The 16,057-nt window shown below is 41.6% G+C and overlaps 1 protein-coding gene across 5 annotated transcripts in view; it reads left to right on the forward strand.

Annotated features, from left to right (window-relative positions):
* TPK1 (thiamin pyrophosphokinase 1) overlaps nt 1–16,057 on the forward strand; it is a 317,859-nt gene that overhangs the window by 218,987 nt on the left and 82,815 nt on the right. For all 5 annotated transcript variants that reach the window (XM_040643865.1, XM_040643864.1, XM_040643866.1 and 2 more), the window contains one exon: nt 10,590–10,701. In XM_040643865.1, coding sequence (XP_040499799.1) covers nt 10,590–10,701 — 112 coding nt within the window. The remainder of the gene's footprint in view (nt 1–10,589; nt 10,702–16,057) is intronic.

The following is a 16,057-nucleotide window of genomic DNA, read 5'->3' on the forward strand; positions in this document are numbered from 1 at the left end:
TAAGAGACTGAGCCCTAGTACACTTTTAGCATCTGGAGAGAAGTGAAGGACACAGCAAAGGAAATTGTGGGTAAAGAGGGGAACCAAGCGTGTGGTGTTCTGCAAGCAAAAGAAAGATGGTATGTCAAGGAGGAGAGAGTAATGACCCATTGCGAATTCTACTAGAAGGGGAGGACTAATAATTGACCACCGGGTTTAACAGTTTGGAGATCATTGGTTATCTTGATGAAAGCCAATATGGAGAAGAGGTGTAAGCAAAAGTTTAACTGGAATGAATGCAGGAGAATTGGAGGCGAGGAACTGGAAATAGTGAATTAGTAACAGTAAATCTGGAAGTTTCGATGTAAAGAACAACAAAGACCTAGGATAGTGAGGTGGTAGCTATCACATAAATTAGAGGTTGAGAGTAGTTATTACGGAAACAGCTGAGTTTTGTGCTCCCTTTCCAATACTTATATTCCTACTATGTGTCTAACAATGTACAAAGTTTTAAGGATACAAAAATGAATGAGACATGGCTTCTTTCCTTGAGTTGTTTACTTTCCAGTAAGGGAATTAGACGTAAAACAGTGCACTGTGGAGCCTCAAGGATGTGCAGGAATCCGGGTTGTGGGTTCAGGGAGGGCCCTGGAGAAGGATGAGAGAGGAGATGATGTCTGAGCTGAGTCTTGGAACTTGTACCATCTGAATATTAAACCAACTGCTTCCAGTTACTGTTTTAGGATCTAAGGGAGAAACAAAATTGTCCTAATGGTTCCTGACTAAAAGTAGTCAAATCTTTTTAAAAATACTTTTTGTGTGTTAATTTTCTAAATCTTAGCCCAGTCATTGATTTGCTTGCAGTGTTCATTGTGAACTTCTGGAAAACTCAGTAGTGTGTTTTGAAGATAGAATGTGTGCCCCATACATTCTTATCAGCACCCTCCCTATATTCAGCCACTAACAAAGGACAAGTAAATGAACGAGGGCATGTAAGTAGAATGCGGAATGTCGAAGATAGGTGGATGAAGTCAAGGAAGATAGCTGTTCATTCGCTTATTAATTCCTTCATTTACAGCCCAAGTATTTGTTCTTTAGGGTAAACTTTGGACAGGGTCACGCAAAAGCTTAACTTGGACACTGAATACAGGGAAAAAGTAATAATGAGAAGAGGAGCAAAGGAATGACATATTCTGACAGGCTTTTGAAGTTAGAAGCCTAGAAAAACATGATACTGTGGTAAAGAAGTAGGGTTTACCGTGACGCCATGCTGAGGTGTAGAGCCCGCGTTTCCCGGTTACTAGGGGAGTGATGTTGAGCGAGCAAATGGCTGTCCTGAGTCTGTGATCTCCTAGTAGTAACTCTGCCACTCCCGCTTGTGGTGGGAACTAGGGTGCCCAGCACAATATTAGGACGTAGCCGATATTCAAAAATGGTTACGTCAGCTCTCCTTTTTTTCTTTAACTGGAGCTTTCTCATTATTTCTTCCAGTTTATAAAGTTTGGTAGTCACACTGGGGTTTGAAATAAATAAATAACTACAGAGTTGTCCCTTTCTCCCCCCCCCCCTTCAGGAGCACTAACAACATCCCATGAGCATTGTGAACATGAGTGGAAAGAAAGAAAAAGAAAATAACTAGCCACCCCACTCAGTCACACATGCCGAGCATCAGCCAGGCTGCACCCCTGCGAGCAGCATCCCTTCCCGGTCTGTTCCGATAGGATAATGAACAGGATCCTTCCAGGAATTCTCTCTTCCCTTCCACTCCCCTACCTGTCTTACTGACCTGCAGCTTCTGGGATAAGAGAGAGGAGAAGAGGCTGGGGTGGGGTTTGCTGAGCCTGACAAAAGGGAAAGGTCAGCTAGAGGAGAACCTTGGTGCCTGAGTTACTGCGGGGAGCTGCCATGTCTGCTGTAGGAGACTCTGCATACAGCTCTTTTATAGAACGAAGGTTGGGGTGGTGAACGATACAGGGAGGAAGGTTGAAATATGTATTGCAGTGCTGCTGTTCTTGTCAACCTTGACCAATTACAAGAAAATGTGAAAAATAAGCCCAGTGGATTTAGAGTCTGAATTGAAGTGTATTTAAATTATTCGCTTGCATTGAAAAAAAGAGAATCTCAGGGGCACCTGGGTGGCTCAGTCAGTAAAGAATCTGACTGGCTCAGGTCATGATCTCGGGGTCTTGGGATCGAGGCCCCCCTCCTCCCCCATCAGGCTCCCTGCATCAGTGGGGAGTCTGCTTGTCCCTCCTCTGCCCCTCTTCCCACTCATGTGCACACGTGCTTGCTTGCTCTCTCAAATAAATAAAATCTTAAAAAAAAATGAGAGAAAGAATCTCGTGTTACCTTAGTAGTATGCTCAGTTCGTACTGAGCATTCCAGAAACAAAGAATTGCGTTGCGGATGTGAGGACCAGATAAGAGACCTCAGGAGTTCTTAGAACTTTTCTAAAACTGGCGATCAAAGTTCATGTTTATACTCCTATATGGAAGGACAACTTCAAAATAGGGGAACATTTAAAAAAAACAGTTTACTAAAAACTAGAGCTTTTATAAAGCAAATGGAGATATGGTTCTTTTCATGAAGACAAGTTAATACTTTATGAAGGTTGAACATAAAATGCTTTAAAAAATTTCTTTTTCTCCCTTTCTGCTAATATTTCAGATTAGTCTTGGGAGTAATCACATTTATTTTCCTTCAAAAATTACTGGGACAAAGTTCCTAGGCTTTTATAAAATGAAAAACAGGAAAGAGTGGAAGGAAAACTTGTGTTCCATTTAAACTTGGACGACCTGACGGAGGGAGAAGAGCAAGTAAATCAGTTTATAACATAACCGTTTGAAGCCCGGTTCTTGGCCCTTTATACGTGCTATCTCATTTAGCCGCCAGAGTAACCCAGGGAGGTAGGATTATACACCCCATTTTACACACAAACATAAAATGTGTACTCTGTTTACAGGCTTAAGTGTATTTTGCTGGCAGGTGCTCATAATCACTGGTGTGTGCCTCCGTCCTAGTGTCCGGCCAGGCAGACACTATCTACACAAAGGAATCTGCGTGTCTGTAGTGAATTCTTTCAGTTCAACTCGAATATCCCTCATCCCTCATCTACTGAAACTTTGATAAAGATTTAGTAAGCATATTGACACATTTTTATCAATACTTTTTGCTCTAAGCCATTGATCAATCACATATTTATTAGACACTTAATATGTTATTTCCGTTGTGCTGTAAATCCAACAGAAATAAAAGGCAGGGGTCTTTGGCTTCAAATACATGTTACTCCTTTTAAGGATGCAGTATGAACCTGTTTGAGAGATGCCGCACAGTAACCAAATGCGAGTATAAAGATGGGGGCCGTTGGAAGCAAGGGATCTTTGTTGACGAGGAGACACAGGAATTTTCATAAAAAGTGGAGCTCTCCCTTTGCTCAGAAGTTTGTCCAGGTTGAGGATGGAGAAACAGCCTAGGAATAGACAGGAGAACGTGGAAAGTCCTGATCATTCCATACATTAAGCAGAAAAACAACATTCGTCTGGACTGTTTGAAAACGCTGCCATTGCTCTAACTCAAAATATATCTTTTGGCATAACCTGTCCTGTTAGAAATGCTTGCTTTTGGGATAAGTATTGTCTTTAGAAGTCGTTTAACATGTCTGTAGCTTTGGGAGGAGCCAAGAGGAGGTTTCTGAGTTTTGAGCACGAGGGCACTCACCAGATTGTCTCCCCTGACTGGAATAAGAGGGAGGCGTGAAGACAGAATAGGGCGCATTGTAAAAAAGCATCAATACAGAGCGACAGAAAAGAATGGGTGTGGAGTGCGTCAGTTTTATTTTGAACTAGCTAGCGTTGGGGACTAATGAGGAAATTAGCCTATCATTATAGTATTCTATCTCTAACAATAGTTGGTATTTCATAAATATTTTTGACTTTTGAATTAACAGACTAGCTTAACTAGCATGCAGAAAGCTTTCTTTTTGATAACCAGTAATGTCGTTAACCTTTTCATCAGGGAGTAAGTCTACCTCATGTCAAAACACACAATTGCAGCCTGAGGTTATCCAGTAATTTCCAAAATGAAAATCAGACGGAGGTTATTAATTTCAAAACATATCATTGAAATGTTCTGGCTGTGGAAATATTAAACCAAAGTATTAGAGTTTTGGATGCAGTGTATACGGTAACTATTCCGAAGCAATATTTTCCTACATGGATTTCTGGAAATGCAGATTCCTTGGGTAATTATGAGGTATTATTTGAGGGGCAGGGGAGGATCTGTAGTCAGGTAAGTTTGGGGAGCTCTCATTCAGGTAAACAGTGTTCTTTGCTCTAAAACTCCCTGCACCATCTAACCATTGCTGGAGCGCACTGTGACTTCCAGGAAGAGAATCTTTCCGATCTTACCTGATCCTGGGAGTCGTGTTCTTTGGAATGTGCTTTGGAAAATGTGTTCCTGCCATGATTGGAAACTCTAAAATCTATCTATAGAGAAGGTATTAATGAATTTCCAAAAGGAAATACCTTAAATAAAATATGTAAATATATTTATATGTAACATTAATTCATTACAGACTATCTTGAATAAAACCAGTACGCTTGTGTTTTGAATTCTGCGCTTGTGAAGCAGAATAAAAGTAAAGATACAGGTCTTCTAGCTCTGAGATCGTACAGCTGCAAATTCACTGGGGAGACCGTTGCTCTTGCGAGTATTCTCTGTCACGTGATCAGTCTCAGCGTGAAAATGCACCATCACAGAGGTCTGTGTGTGAGTCAGAGAGGTAGCCTCTTCTCCTGGCAAGTACCGTGTGGATACCTCCCTCTGCTCCTTTCCCTGTTCCTTCCTGCAGGCTGTTTAATTTCCTGCAGTGTTTGTTGATACATTTTTTAAATACCTGGACAAACTAGCGAGAAATGAGCTGCCAGAGGTCATCCTTGTGTAATCAGTGTGCGGTGGTATTTCATTCGTACGGGGTCTGTGTGCCAGAAATCTTAGCTGCAGTTAGCCAGCCACGGGGTGTAAGTGCAGCACTAACAGTGCTCGGATCCATGGTCATCCACTGCATAACTGGCATGGGCTTCTGCTTCCTGAATCTTCTGCACTAAATAGAAAGTATGTTTATGTTCTTCCTGTGTTCGATTGCTTTTGAATGATCTTGTTAAACTGCTGTGTATTTTGTGAGATCCACACAAAGATCTCTTGGCATAAAACTTGGCATAGTTATTGTATTTAACGATTTAGAGATGTAAACAATTCAGATGGCTCATTGTTTGATATTTTTGCAAAAGCAAAATCTAGGGTGAATTTTATCTTTTCTCTCAGTGGTGTCTTAGTCATTTGCAAAGAGGAAGCATAATACAAGCAAAGTGACAGTGATTTCTTACCCTTTCATTAGGTATCTGTCTGTGTATGTTTTGCTCTCGGTTGACATTACAGTCTAGCAAAAGTGAACTCATGATGCTGACTGCCTTTAACATGCTCATAAGTATGATTTCCAGCACGGGTGCCAAGCAACAGCTTGCTACCTTTGACTAAATTACAATTTCATGCCTTATTGAGGTTGTTAATATGTTAAAAATAACCATGATTGGAAAAGCAAACCGTCTGATTGATTTTTGTCCCATCTTCACTATATAGAACTGCCTTTGACTTCAAAGAGTTATCTTAGCTCAGAACAGGGGACAGAGCGGGAACCTGTGCGATGATTCATGAGAGTAGATGGAAGTCAATGATTAGTTCATGTGCCTCTAGTCTCCAGTAATGGCATAAATCTTTAGGGAAGTTCTTTAATGTCAGGCTGTATGCCTGCCTATGTCAAATCACGTATAGGCTAGCATATATTATGACTCGAGGCATCCGAGGAATGAACAAAAATTCCTTTTGTTTTTCATTTTTTAAAGATGTCACACAGACTGAAGATATAGGAGAAAAGCATAATACTGCTCTCCTTTAACCATACAAAGCTAAATCTGCATATTTATGAACACAAAGACCGTTCACGTGTGGCTGAACATCTTTTTGGAACAAAAGAAAAAATATTAATTGACTGCAGGCTAAAACCTATCTGTGACTTCTCAAGTCCACAAACTAGTTTATTCCCAGATTAAAAATTTCAAGGTGTGTTGAATGTTAACGTAATGAGGAAGGCAATGAATATATAGCAAGCCTAGAAAAGACCACTGTGACCACTGTGTCATTTAAATCAGTGAATTTTATAACAGCATCCTCTCCCTGGGATAATAAAACTTAACATGTATATGTGCTGTTTCCTTTGCATTATATGATGCAAGTTGAAGAATCTTCTCTTGGGGAGTTAATGTCCACCAGTTGAGAAATCATTCCTTACTTCCTTCACCATTCTTTTTTTTCTTCCTAATTTTAAATTCTAGCGTAGTTAACACACAGTGTTATATTAGGTTCAGGTGTACAGTATAGTGATTCAGCACCCCCATCCATCACCCGGTGCTCATCACAGCAATTGTACTCCTTAATCCCCATCACCTGTATCGCCCCCACCCTCCCCCACCCAGCTCCATCACCATTCTCTATGGAAGTTAGCCGGAACACCAAATGTGCTGTGTTTGACCACGACCAAACCGTTAAGCAGACCACAGACAGAGGGAGGAAGGCCTTCAGTTAAAAGGTCGGGATTAACTATAACACCCTGGAAATAAGACAACCCAAGGATACACAAATCCCTCTTTGATAAGGAATGAAGAAGTCACAGTCTCTAACAGCAGGCCCCATTGTCAAAGACGCTGTTCCCCGAGACAGAGGTAGAGCCTTCTGGGCCGAGTGAGCATTCCTGCCCTTCTGCTGATGTCTGCCACCCAGTGCCCAGGAGGCTGTGGGTTACCTGTAACCCCGCTGGTGTGCTGAGCTTTCTCATGGGACTCTGGGAGGACAGCCCTTACCAGGCCACAATCCAACATGAAAAGCCACCACCGCTTTCTGCTCTTTTGCTAAAACGAAAGCACTCCTAGGGAAGTCAGAATGTCTACAAGACTCCCTTTCATATGAAGAAGACTTTCAGGATTTGTGAGTGTGTTATGTTTGCATCTGTGGACAATAATTAGTGTTATATTTAGCATCTGTACCTTCACAGAGAGTTCTTTCTGTAAGGGAGAAACAGTACGCACACTCGTCTGGCACAGCTAGTCAGTGTAATCGATTGAGGGGGGAATTCTGTAAAAAGAAATTAGGGACGATCATGGTTTAAACAAACAACCCTGGTTTTTAGGGGGAAGAAAACCGCGTAAGTTGTAATGGTTGCTGAGAAGCGGCTGCACGTTTCTCTTTGTGCAGTACCGTGCGTCTGGCCGGAACAGGTGTCAGGCCTACCATCACGTTGCTACCCGTCCCATTAAGGGAGGAGAAACTGAAAGGTCATTGAGAGACTTTTTTTTTAATTAATAGTCTATTTTTAGAATGGTTTTAGGTTTACAGAAAACTGAGCCGATTAGACAGAAAGTTTCCATATATCCCCTCTCCTGCTCGCAGTGTCCCCTATTATCTTGCATTAGTGGGAGACTTGTGTTACAGGTGATGAACCAAGAGTGTATATTATTATTTGTAAAAGCCCATCGTTTACATTAGGGCTCACCGCTTGTGTTATAGATTCTTTGGGTCTTGACAAATGCGTAAGGTCATGTATTCGTCATGTCCCAAGAATAGCTTCACTGCCCTAACAGCCTCCTGTGCCCCAGTGTCCCACCCTCCCCTCCTGGCCCCATCAGTGGGTGTCCTGCCACCGTGGCATGGCTTTGCACATGTGCACCCTCCTTTGCGGAGTTGATTTCTCTTCCCGCACAGGCAGCAGGGAACCCCTTGCCTACACTCTGCCCCCCACTCCTCTGCACCCGATCAGGTCTCTGATCAGCATCTTTCCTACTTCTCTGTGCTTCCCCTACATGCGCTGATGACGGTCTCCGTGTGGACAGTTGCGTGAGTCATGTCTCGGGCGCCTGGCATGGAGGTTTATGAAGGAGGATGTGGCCAGAGGGAGGCCAGAGTGATCTCAAGCCTCCCTCCTCAGTCCCCTTTCTGCTGCTTAGGCACATTACCCATATTACCAGTTACTCAGTCCAGGAGCAATTTTTAAATCCCCCCCTTTAAAAATCTACCACTTGAGGGGCGCCTGGGTGGCTCAGTCGGTTAAGCGTCTGCCTTCAGTTTAGGTCATAATCCCAGGGCTCTGGGATCAAGTCCCACATCGGGTTCCCTGCTCAGTGGGGAGCCTGCTTCTCCCTCTCCTCCCCGCTCTTGCTCTCTCACTGTCTCTGTCTCAAATAAATAAAATCTTTAAAAAAAATAAAGTAAAAAAAAATCTACCACTTGAAGTAGTCTTTCTTGACTCTCTTAGGATGTAACATGATGAGAAGGTGAGGGCCCCTTGCTTCCACCCTCCCACACCCGTACCCTCTGACAGTTACTGCTTTTACTCTGAATATGTAAAACCTGTCCATAGCTATAATAATAGTGCCTGTGCTTTTGCTCTACATTGATCTAAAACAAAAACAACAAAGGTCATCATTCAAGAACCAAGATTAGTTTTCATTTCACTCCTAAGTTTTTACCATTGCTGTATTCCAGCTTTTCCTCTTTCTTGGGTTATTGTTTAGAATTATTAGAATATTTTCCAATTTTTTTCTTCAGGAGAGTCTAAGAATTTGTCTTGTATCACTTTATATCTAAACACCATATTGGTCTTTTTATAAGATTTCAATATCGAGTCAGTTATGCTGGTTGGTTCATGGCACATTATCATCTCTGGTCCAGACAAGAATCCTCATTGATTGACCCATTTGCCTCCCGTTTATCCTTCTACCACATTCCCATTCTCCTTACTCTTCCCATAGACAAACACGTTAGTGTATATATATATATTCATATATATATTTAAATTTTTAACATATTTTTAAATTTTGTTGTTAGAAGAAGTGTGTTGATGTGTTTGTATTTATTTTAATTTATATAGATGGGTTCTGTAATTTATTTTTTTTTAAGATTCTATTTATTATTAGAGAACAAGCGGTAGGGAGGGGCAGAGGAAGAGAGAGAGAGAGAGACAGAAGCAGACTCCCTGCTGAGCAGGAAGCCTGACACGGGGCTCGATCCCAGGACCCAGAGATCATGACCTGAGCCGAAGGCAGATGCTTAACCAACTGAGCCACCCAGGTGCTGCCAATGGGTTCTGCAATTTATCCCAATTCTGTTTCCTGTTGGGCATTGTTTTCACAGTGCGTTGTGTTTTCAGTCCACCCACTTTTCTCCGAGTGTATCTAACCCACTGCTTCGTGTTTGTCTAGCTGTGTTGCCCATCTTTTCTTCCAGTGATGGGCATCAAGTTCAAATATATCTTGTTTTCTTTAAACATTCTTTGTGTTCGAATATATTTAAGACCTCTTAATTGAACTTATGCCTTCTGATTGAATGCTCAAATAAAAATATATATTTATGAGTTGTATAGAAGATATCTATATGAACTTGTGTTACATTTCATGAACTGATAAGTAATTTAGAGAGCTGTTTTCCTAATAAAAGCCATCCTGTGACTAAAGACAAAGCCTACTCATACACTGAGGTCTTATATACAGCAGAGTAAGTTCTCAGAGCCTATAACAGAGTACAAAAGGCATAGTTAGAATAGAATTCTGTAAAAGGAAGCGTTAAGTACCTTACTCTGGTAATATGTCATGTATTAAGCTTTTAAATAAGATTTTATTAAAATAAAAAATATCTTTATCCCCTCAGAGTTAAATGAATTATGAAAAATATCTTTTTACGTCATTACTGAATAAATGTGTGCCTTGGCATTTTCCCCATAAGGACCTGAGGTATCTTTCTTTAAAGACCATATATCCTGAGGATAATGAATAGAATAGGAAAGTAATGGAAAGTCATTACTTTGCAGAAGAGGAATTTCCAAGTATTCTATTTAAAAGCAAATGTAGCATTGATGAAACATTACATTTAACTTTAACCTGCTTATAAACTGAAAACTTGAAAACATAGTAAATTATATCCATTTTCATAGTCCAGATGGAGAAAGCATATTCCTTCCTCCAGGTAGATACTGTTTGCTGGCAGACGTACTTCTCACTGAGCTTCCCCTAGAGTAGCCGTGGGCATAGGAAGCAGATTGACCATTAGTGGGTTTGACATGGAAATCTGAAAGCTATAAGCCCAAGTCCCAGATAAAGTAGAGGTTTCACTTAGGAAGCAATGTTTTACTTACATTTGAGTAAGTGTTTGATTAAAACCCTAGAACTGTCTTTAGAATTGACAAGTATAGGTAGGAATCCTGATTCTGCCCCCTTGTTATCTGTGTGGTCCTGGACACATTTAATCTCTGCAAGCTTCGATTTTACCATGTGGAAAAGTTAATAAGTAGCAGTGAGCTACCTTGTAAAATTGTGGCTGGGGTTAAGTCAGGTGAAAGTTCCTGGGATTATTCAGCACCTACTACTTAAATTTGTTGTGAGGATTAGGTATGATAACCACATGAAGTTCTGGGGTGGTACCTGGTGCACAGGACCAGATCTTCAGTGCACATTGACATCCTGTCCTTTCTCTACACTCTGCTAATGGCCATTCCTTCTCTACTTCAGGGAAAGCACAAAATGCATGTAGATACTGGAATGGAAGGTGATTGGTGTGGCCTTATTCCTGTTGGACAGTCTTGCAATCATGTTACGACAACAGGCCTAAAGTGGAACCTCAGTAAGTAAAACCCTTGCACAAAGGGAGGTTTTTTTTCTTTAAAAAATGAAAGTGTATGTATATATATCTGGTATATACCTGGCAGTGGAGCCGTTGCGTCCTAGGTAGGTCTGTGTTTAACCTTTCCGTGAACTGCCAGGCTACCTTCCAGAGCAGCTGCACCGTTTCGTGTTCCTACCAGCGATGTGTGAGGCCTCCAGTTTCTCCCACAGCCTCACCGACACCTGTTACTATCTTTTTATTTTGTTTTTACACATCTTAGTGGATATGCAGTGGTATCTCATTGTGGTTTTATTTGCTTCCCCCCCACCCATGACTTACGATGTCAGACACCTTTTCATGTGTTTATGGGTCATTTGTATATTTTCTTTAGAGTAATGTCTTCAGATTTTTTGCTCGTATTTTAATTCCATTGTTTCCCTTTCTAGTTAATCAGATTTCCTTATAGATTCTAGATACAAGTCCTTTATCAGATATGTGACTTGCAAATATTTTCTTAAGAGTCTTTGACTTATATCTTCATTTTCAGAAATTTAATTAACTAAATTCATTAATTTAATTTTGATGAAGTCTGATTTTTTTCTCTCATGGATTGTACTTCTGGTGTCAGATCTGAGAATTCTTTGTCCAGCCTCCTTCATGATTTTGTGTTCTTGAAACCTACTTTACTTTTCCAGAGAAGCAGCTGTTGTAACCAGAGTAGCAAGTTCTTTCCGTAGTCAAACCGCTGAGATTTTGCAAGATTAGCTGCTTTTACTAAGTTTTAAAATATTTCCCAGTACTTATTAACCGTAATAGGTCCTAGTTACACTAAAACTGTCTGATTTGAAAGGAACAGAAACTGAGGTGGATCTTTTCATGAAATAAACGCGGATTCCAAAATAAACCATCAGGCTTGTGAAATAGGTCAACTCCAGTCCCTTTAAGAGTAATAGTAATTTAGTCAAAGAGCTTTGGCTCAATGTCAAAAGGATTGTCTCCTGATTGACCAGGACCTCTCAAGTTGTAAAAACTAAAACGCAGAACCACGTCATTCTTTTATAACAGGTAAAACTGAGGTTCCCACAGGGAACAAACATTTCAAGAAGTAAATAATTTCAAGATTAAAAGATATTTTAAAAGGCTTTTCTATGAGCTGCTGCTGAAACAATTAGGAAAAACTAGAGATCTTTTGAGACAAATGTCTGGAGAGCTCATCAGAATTTGAAAGGACGGTGAGACAGATCTGCTCCAGTGCACAGAAATATGTGACAGGCTTTGAAGCTGTTTAGCTGAAACTGACACGAGCTCCCATTAGAAACTTTTTTTTTTTTTTTTAAACATTTCCAACCTAAAACAGTGGTACTTTTTAGAGTTCCATTAGTTCCCGAGACCCAGTCGCAACACTGGTGAAGTCCTTCCAGACCCGGTGGTGACCTCACTTTTCGGGGCTGGCACCACGGCAGGAGGGGCACTGAACAGGGAGGAGGGTGGCAGTCGAGGCAATGGCCCCGCTTCCTTTCTCTTACGGTGATGGGAAAGACTCGGAGGATTATCCAGGCTTTCAGGGCTCCTCAGAACATCCTCCGATCCCCTGTATCCAACAGTAACATACACGTCCCAACACCATATAATGAAGTTGACTCTGGGAAGGGCGCCTCGGGCATGATGTGGCGTTTAATCTTACTGTCCGTGATAATGTTTTCAGTCCTGCAGAAGTGCTATGTGCTATTACTTATTTATATATTTGCAGATGGCTTTGACTTTTGAAATAATTATTTTTCCCCTACAATTTGATGTAAAACATGTAAATAGCAACTTAATGGAGTATGCAAAGCAAGAGAATTGAGACACACTGTTTCATCAGGTCTCTGTGGTGAAAGTGCCACCGAATGGGGTCTTGTGATGGGTAATATTATGGCATTAAAAAGTGAGAACAGCTGGGAAATGATGCAATGTCAACTTGAAGAGCAGTGTCTAGATTTCTTCCACTGAGAGGGCAGGGCCCCTGCTTCACTCACTGTCACTGTGAACGCAGACCCCTGAGGTCAATGTCAACTTGTCAGTCACCCCTATGAAGTGACAGGATGGCCGGGGAGGGAGAAAGGTGGTGCAGTAACTCAGCCCGGTGCTGATCCCTTCGTAGGTGAAGGAGAGTGCACAGGTGCTACCGAGGAGACCTATCAAAATCTTCCTCAGGGGTGGGAGGGCAACCTGGCTGCGACATGTGTCACCCCACTGATCGCCAGTGTTGATTCAGCTGATCTGGCTGGCTAGGCAAGTGCCCCTTCCACCCTCGCCACGGCTCCTTGTGCATCCTTCCCGAAGGCGCACACTGGGTCCTCTGGGATGACCTTCCCCAATAGAGGAGGACCGTTCTTCAGTCAAGGGTATGCGACTAGCCGTGTCCCCTGCTAGGACCTCCAGATGAGCTCTCAGGGTCCATTTGCAGGAGAACGTAGGGTAGTCAAACTTCCAAGACTCCAGACACTTCCAAATGAGGTGCTGCCTGTGCCAGTCTGCCTTACTTTAAAAACAAAACCCATATCTCCCTCAGGGGCTCTGGAGGCTGGCTGTCTCCGTCTTTACCCACTCTAAAACGTGATGCCACAAGTTCTGAAACGAATCTGATGTCCCTGTTTCCATTTGCAATATCTCTCGTGACGTTCTGTCTTTAAAACAAGTGTGAAAAGGTGCCTCTGTGCCCATCAGCCAGAAGTGAACCTTGACAGCTAGTGTCGACGCTGCCTGTATGACAGTTGACTTCGTAGCAGCACGCTGTGAACATTGTGTCCTGTGTCTGCTACCGGAGTTTCTCTAGGCTGCGCACGCGTGGGAGTAGAATAGCTGCATCGTAGGCAAGTTCACCTTTACTACGTGTGCCGTACGGCTCTGACGGTGGGTACGCCATCGTACACCCACCCAGGAGAATACAAGACCTCCCGTGCTCTGCGTCCTCACGCAGTTCTGGGTATTGTCGGATTTCATCGTTCTTGCGATCTGATGCGTGTCAGTGATATTTCATTACGATCTCTGGTTACCACTGAGGGAAAGCATCTTTTTGTAGTTATTAACCGTGCGGTGTTGGTTTCTTCTTCTGTGGATCGCTTTCCTTTGCCCATTTAGCCCTTGGACTATTTGATTTTTCTTATTATTAGAAGTTCTTTAGACCCTAATTATCTTCTTCCTGGCTATACTTTGCCTTTTCCAGTTGTTGACTGCATTTTTGTATGCATTGGGGTTAGTAAGTTAAAGGCAGTCAAACGTATCCATCTTTTTTGTGGGGATTTGTAGTTTTTGTCTTAAGTCATCTCTCTATTCCCCACATACATAAGGACGTTCTCACAATATAGTGTTAAGTCTTATTTTAGGTCTTTTCTTGCACCTGAAATTGATTTTTGTGTATGATTTGAGCTGGAGATCTGATTTTTTTTTTTTTTTCATTACCAATAAGTAGTTGCCTCAGCACCTTTTGGCTTACTTTCTCCAACCGAAAGTTTTCACGTTCAGGGGGAAAACTTGAATTTCTGGTCTGTTCTCTTGGCTCACACATTTCTTTCTGTACTGATCCCACACTGCCTTGATTACCGTAGCTTTATAATAAATACCGAAATATAGCTAATGGAGTCTCCCAACTTTCTTCTTCCAGAGTTTGATGGTTATTCCTAGCTTTTCGATCTTCATAAATGTTAGCATTAACTTATGAGTGTCATGCACACAATTCCATTTTAAGTTTTATTGGGATTATTTTTCGTTTATAGATAAATTGGGAGAATACAACAATTGAGGAAGAAAAGTCCTGTGTGTGATTGAGTCTTCCATAAACATAACTATCTCTATTTACTTAGGACCTTTTAACTGCTTTCAATAATTTAAAAATTTCATCCAGAAGATCCTGTACATCTTCTGTAAGATTTCCAGGAACCCTCTCTTTTGTGTTGGTATTTTAAATTATACCTTTTAAAAACTTCAATTTTCTGAGCTCCTTGGTGGTATATAGACAGACATCAAATTGATTTAAGTATATTATATCAATATATTGCTGAATGCTTTATTGTTTCTAGGGGGAGGGGCAGAGGGAGGGGGAGAGAGAGAATCTTAAGCAGGCTCCACACCCAGTGTGGAGCCCCATGTGGGGCTCGATCTCATGACCCTGAGATCGTGACCTGAGCCAAAACCAAGAGTCAGACATTCAACTGGCTGAGCGACCCAGGTGTCCCGCTTTTATTGTTCCTAAAAAAAAATGTGAGTATGGATTCACTGGGGTTTTCTATAGAAAGTCATATATTTGATGGTAATTAAGTTTTCTTTCTTCTTCAGTCATAACAAATAGGAATGTGTTTGGTTATGACTCACTGAAACAGGAGCTTTAAAAAAGCCTAATTCTTTTTCCCTCGTGTAACGAAGTATAGAGGTAAGTAGTTACAGGGCATGACTTCCGTGGTTCCCTCAGCCTTTGCCTCAAGATCGTAAGATGTTGCAGCTCCAGCCACTCGGGTCCCCAGTCAGCATCAGGAGAAAGGAAAGGGCAGAGGGGAAGACGGGGTGGCACACGCAGCACAAAAGCAAGGCTTTAGGGCTCCCACATTTCCAGAAATCCTTCCTGCATCCAGTCTTTTGCCTCAGTGGCCAGAACTACCGAACAGCCACCCTTGCTGCAGACATGGGTGTCCCAAGTGAAACTGAGGTCCTGTCAGGAGGGAGAAGAGAATGAGTAGGAAGGACTCTGCTCCTCTATCGAGAAATGTCTTTGTCCGCTGTCTTGATGAACAGTTTAGTGACACATATGATAAAATCTTATTTTCACTCTCTTTCGGCCATATTCTTAGGGGTTTCTGTTGTTGCCGTTGAAGAATCTGCAGTTAAGCAAACTAACTCTTAACACGCTTACAGTCCATCTTTAACTCTGTCCTGTAGACCTCATATTTTACTTTGATGTCCTCAAGTTTTACTACCATATGCATTAAGTGTAACCTTTCTTTTACTCTAGTTGGTTTTCCTTCGCCTTGATAAGTGGTATAGTTTATTGCTTGTGCGAATTTTTCAGATATCCCCATTCTTCAGATAAGGGCACATGGTAGTTCCAAGCCGTAGGCAGTGATTTGCCTAAATGCACGTCATTAGGGATTGATGCACTCAAAATTTGAATTCGAGCCTTTAATGCTATTTTTCCTTGTTTCCAATTATTAAATGAAAGACTTTCCATCAAAGGTAAGTTGATTTTAAAAAGTAACCACTCAAATGAATTTGAAATAAAGAGAAGAAAACAAGAGGAAGGCACATATATGGGGAAAATAAGAAATGGAAAGGCTTAGGAAGAAGAATTTAAATTCTCTAGAACGGAGCTCTTAACTTCTTTACACTTTGGCCTAAGAAA

Source organism: Ursus maritimus, unplaced genomic scaffold (genome assembly GCF_017311325.1).
Source record: "Ursus maritimus isolate PB19 unplaced genomic scaffold, ASM1731132v1 scaffold_3, whole genome shotgun sequence".
In the NCBI taxonomy this organism is placed as follows: Eukaryota; Metazoa; Chordata; class Mammalia; order Carnivora; family Ursidae; genus Ursus; species Ursus maritimus.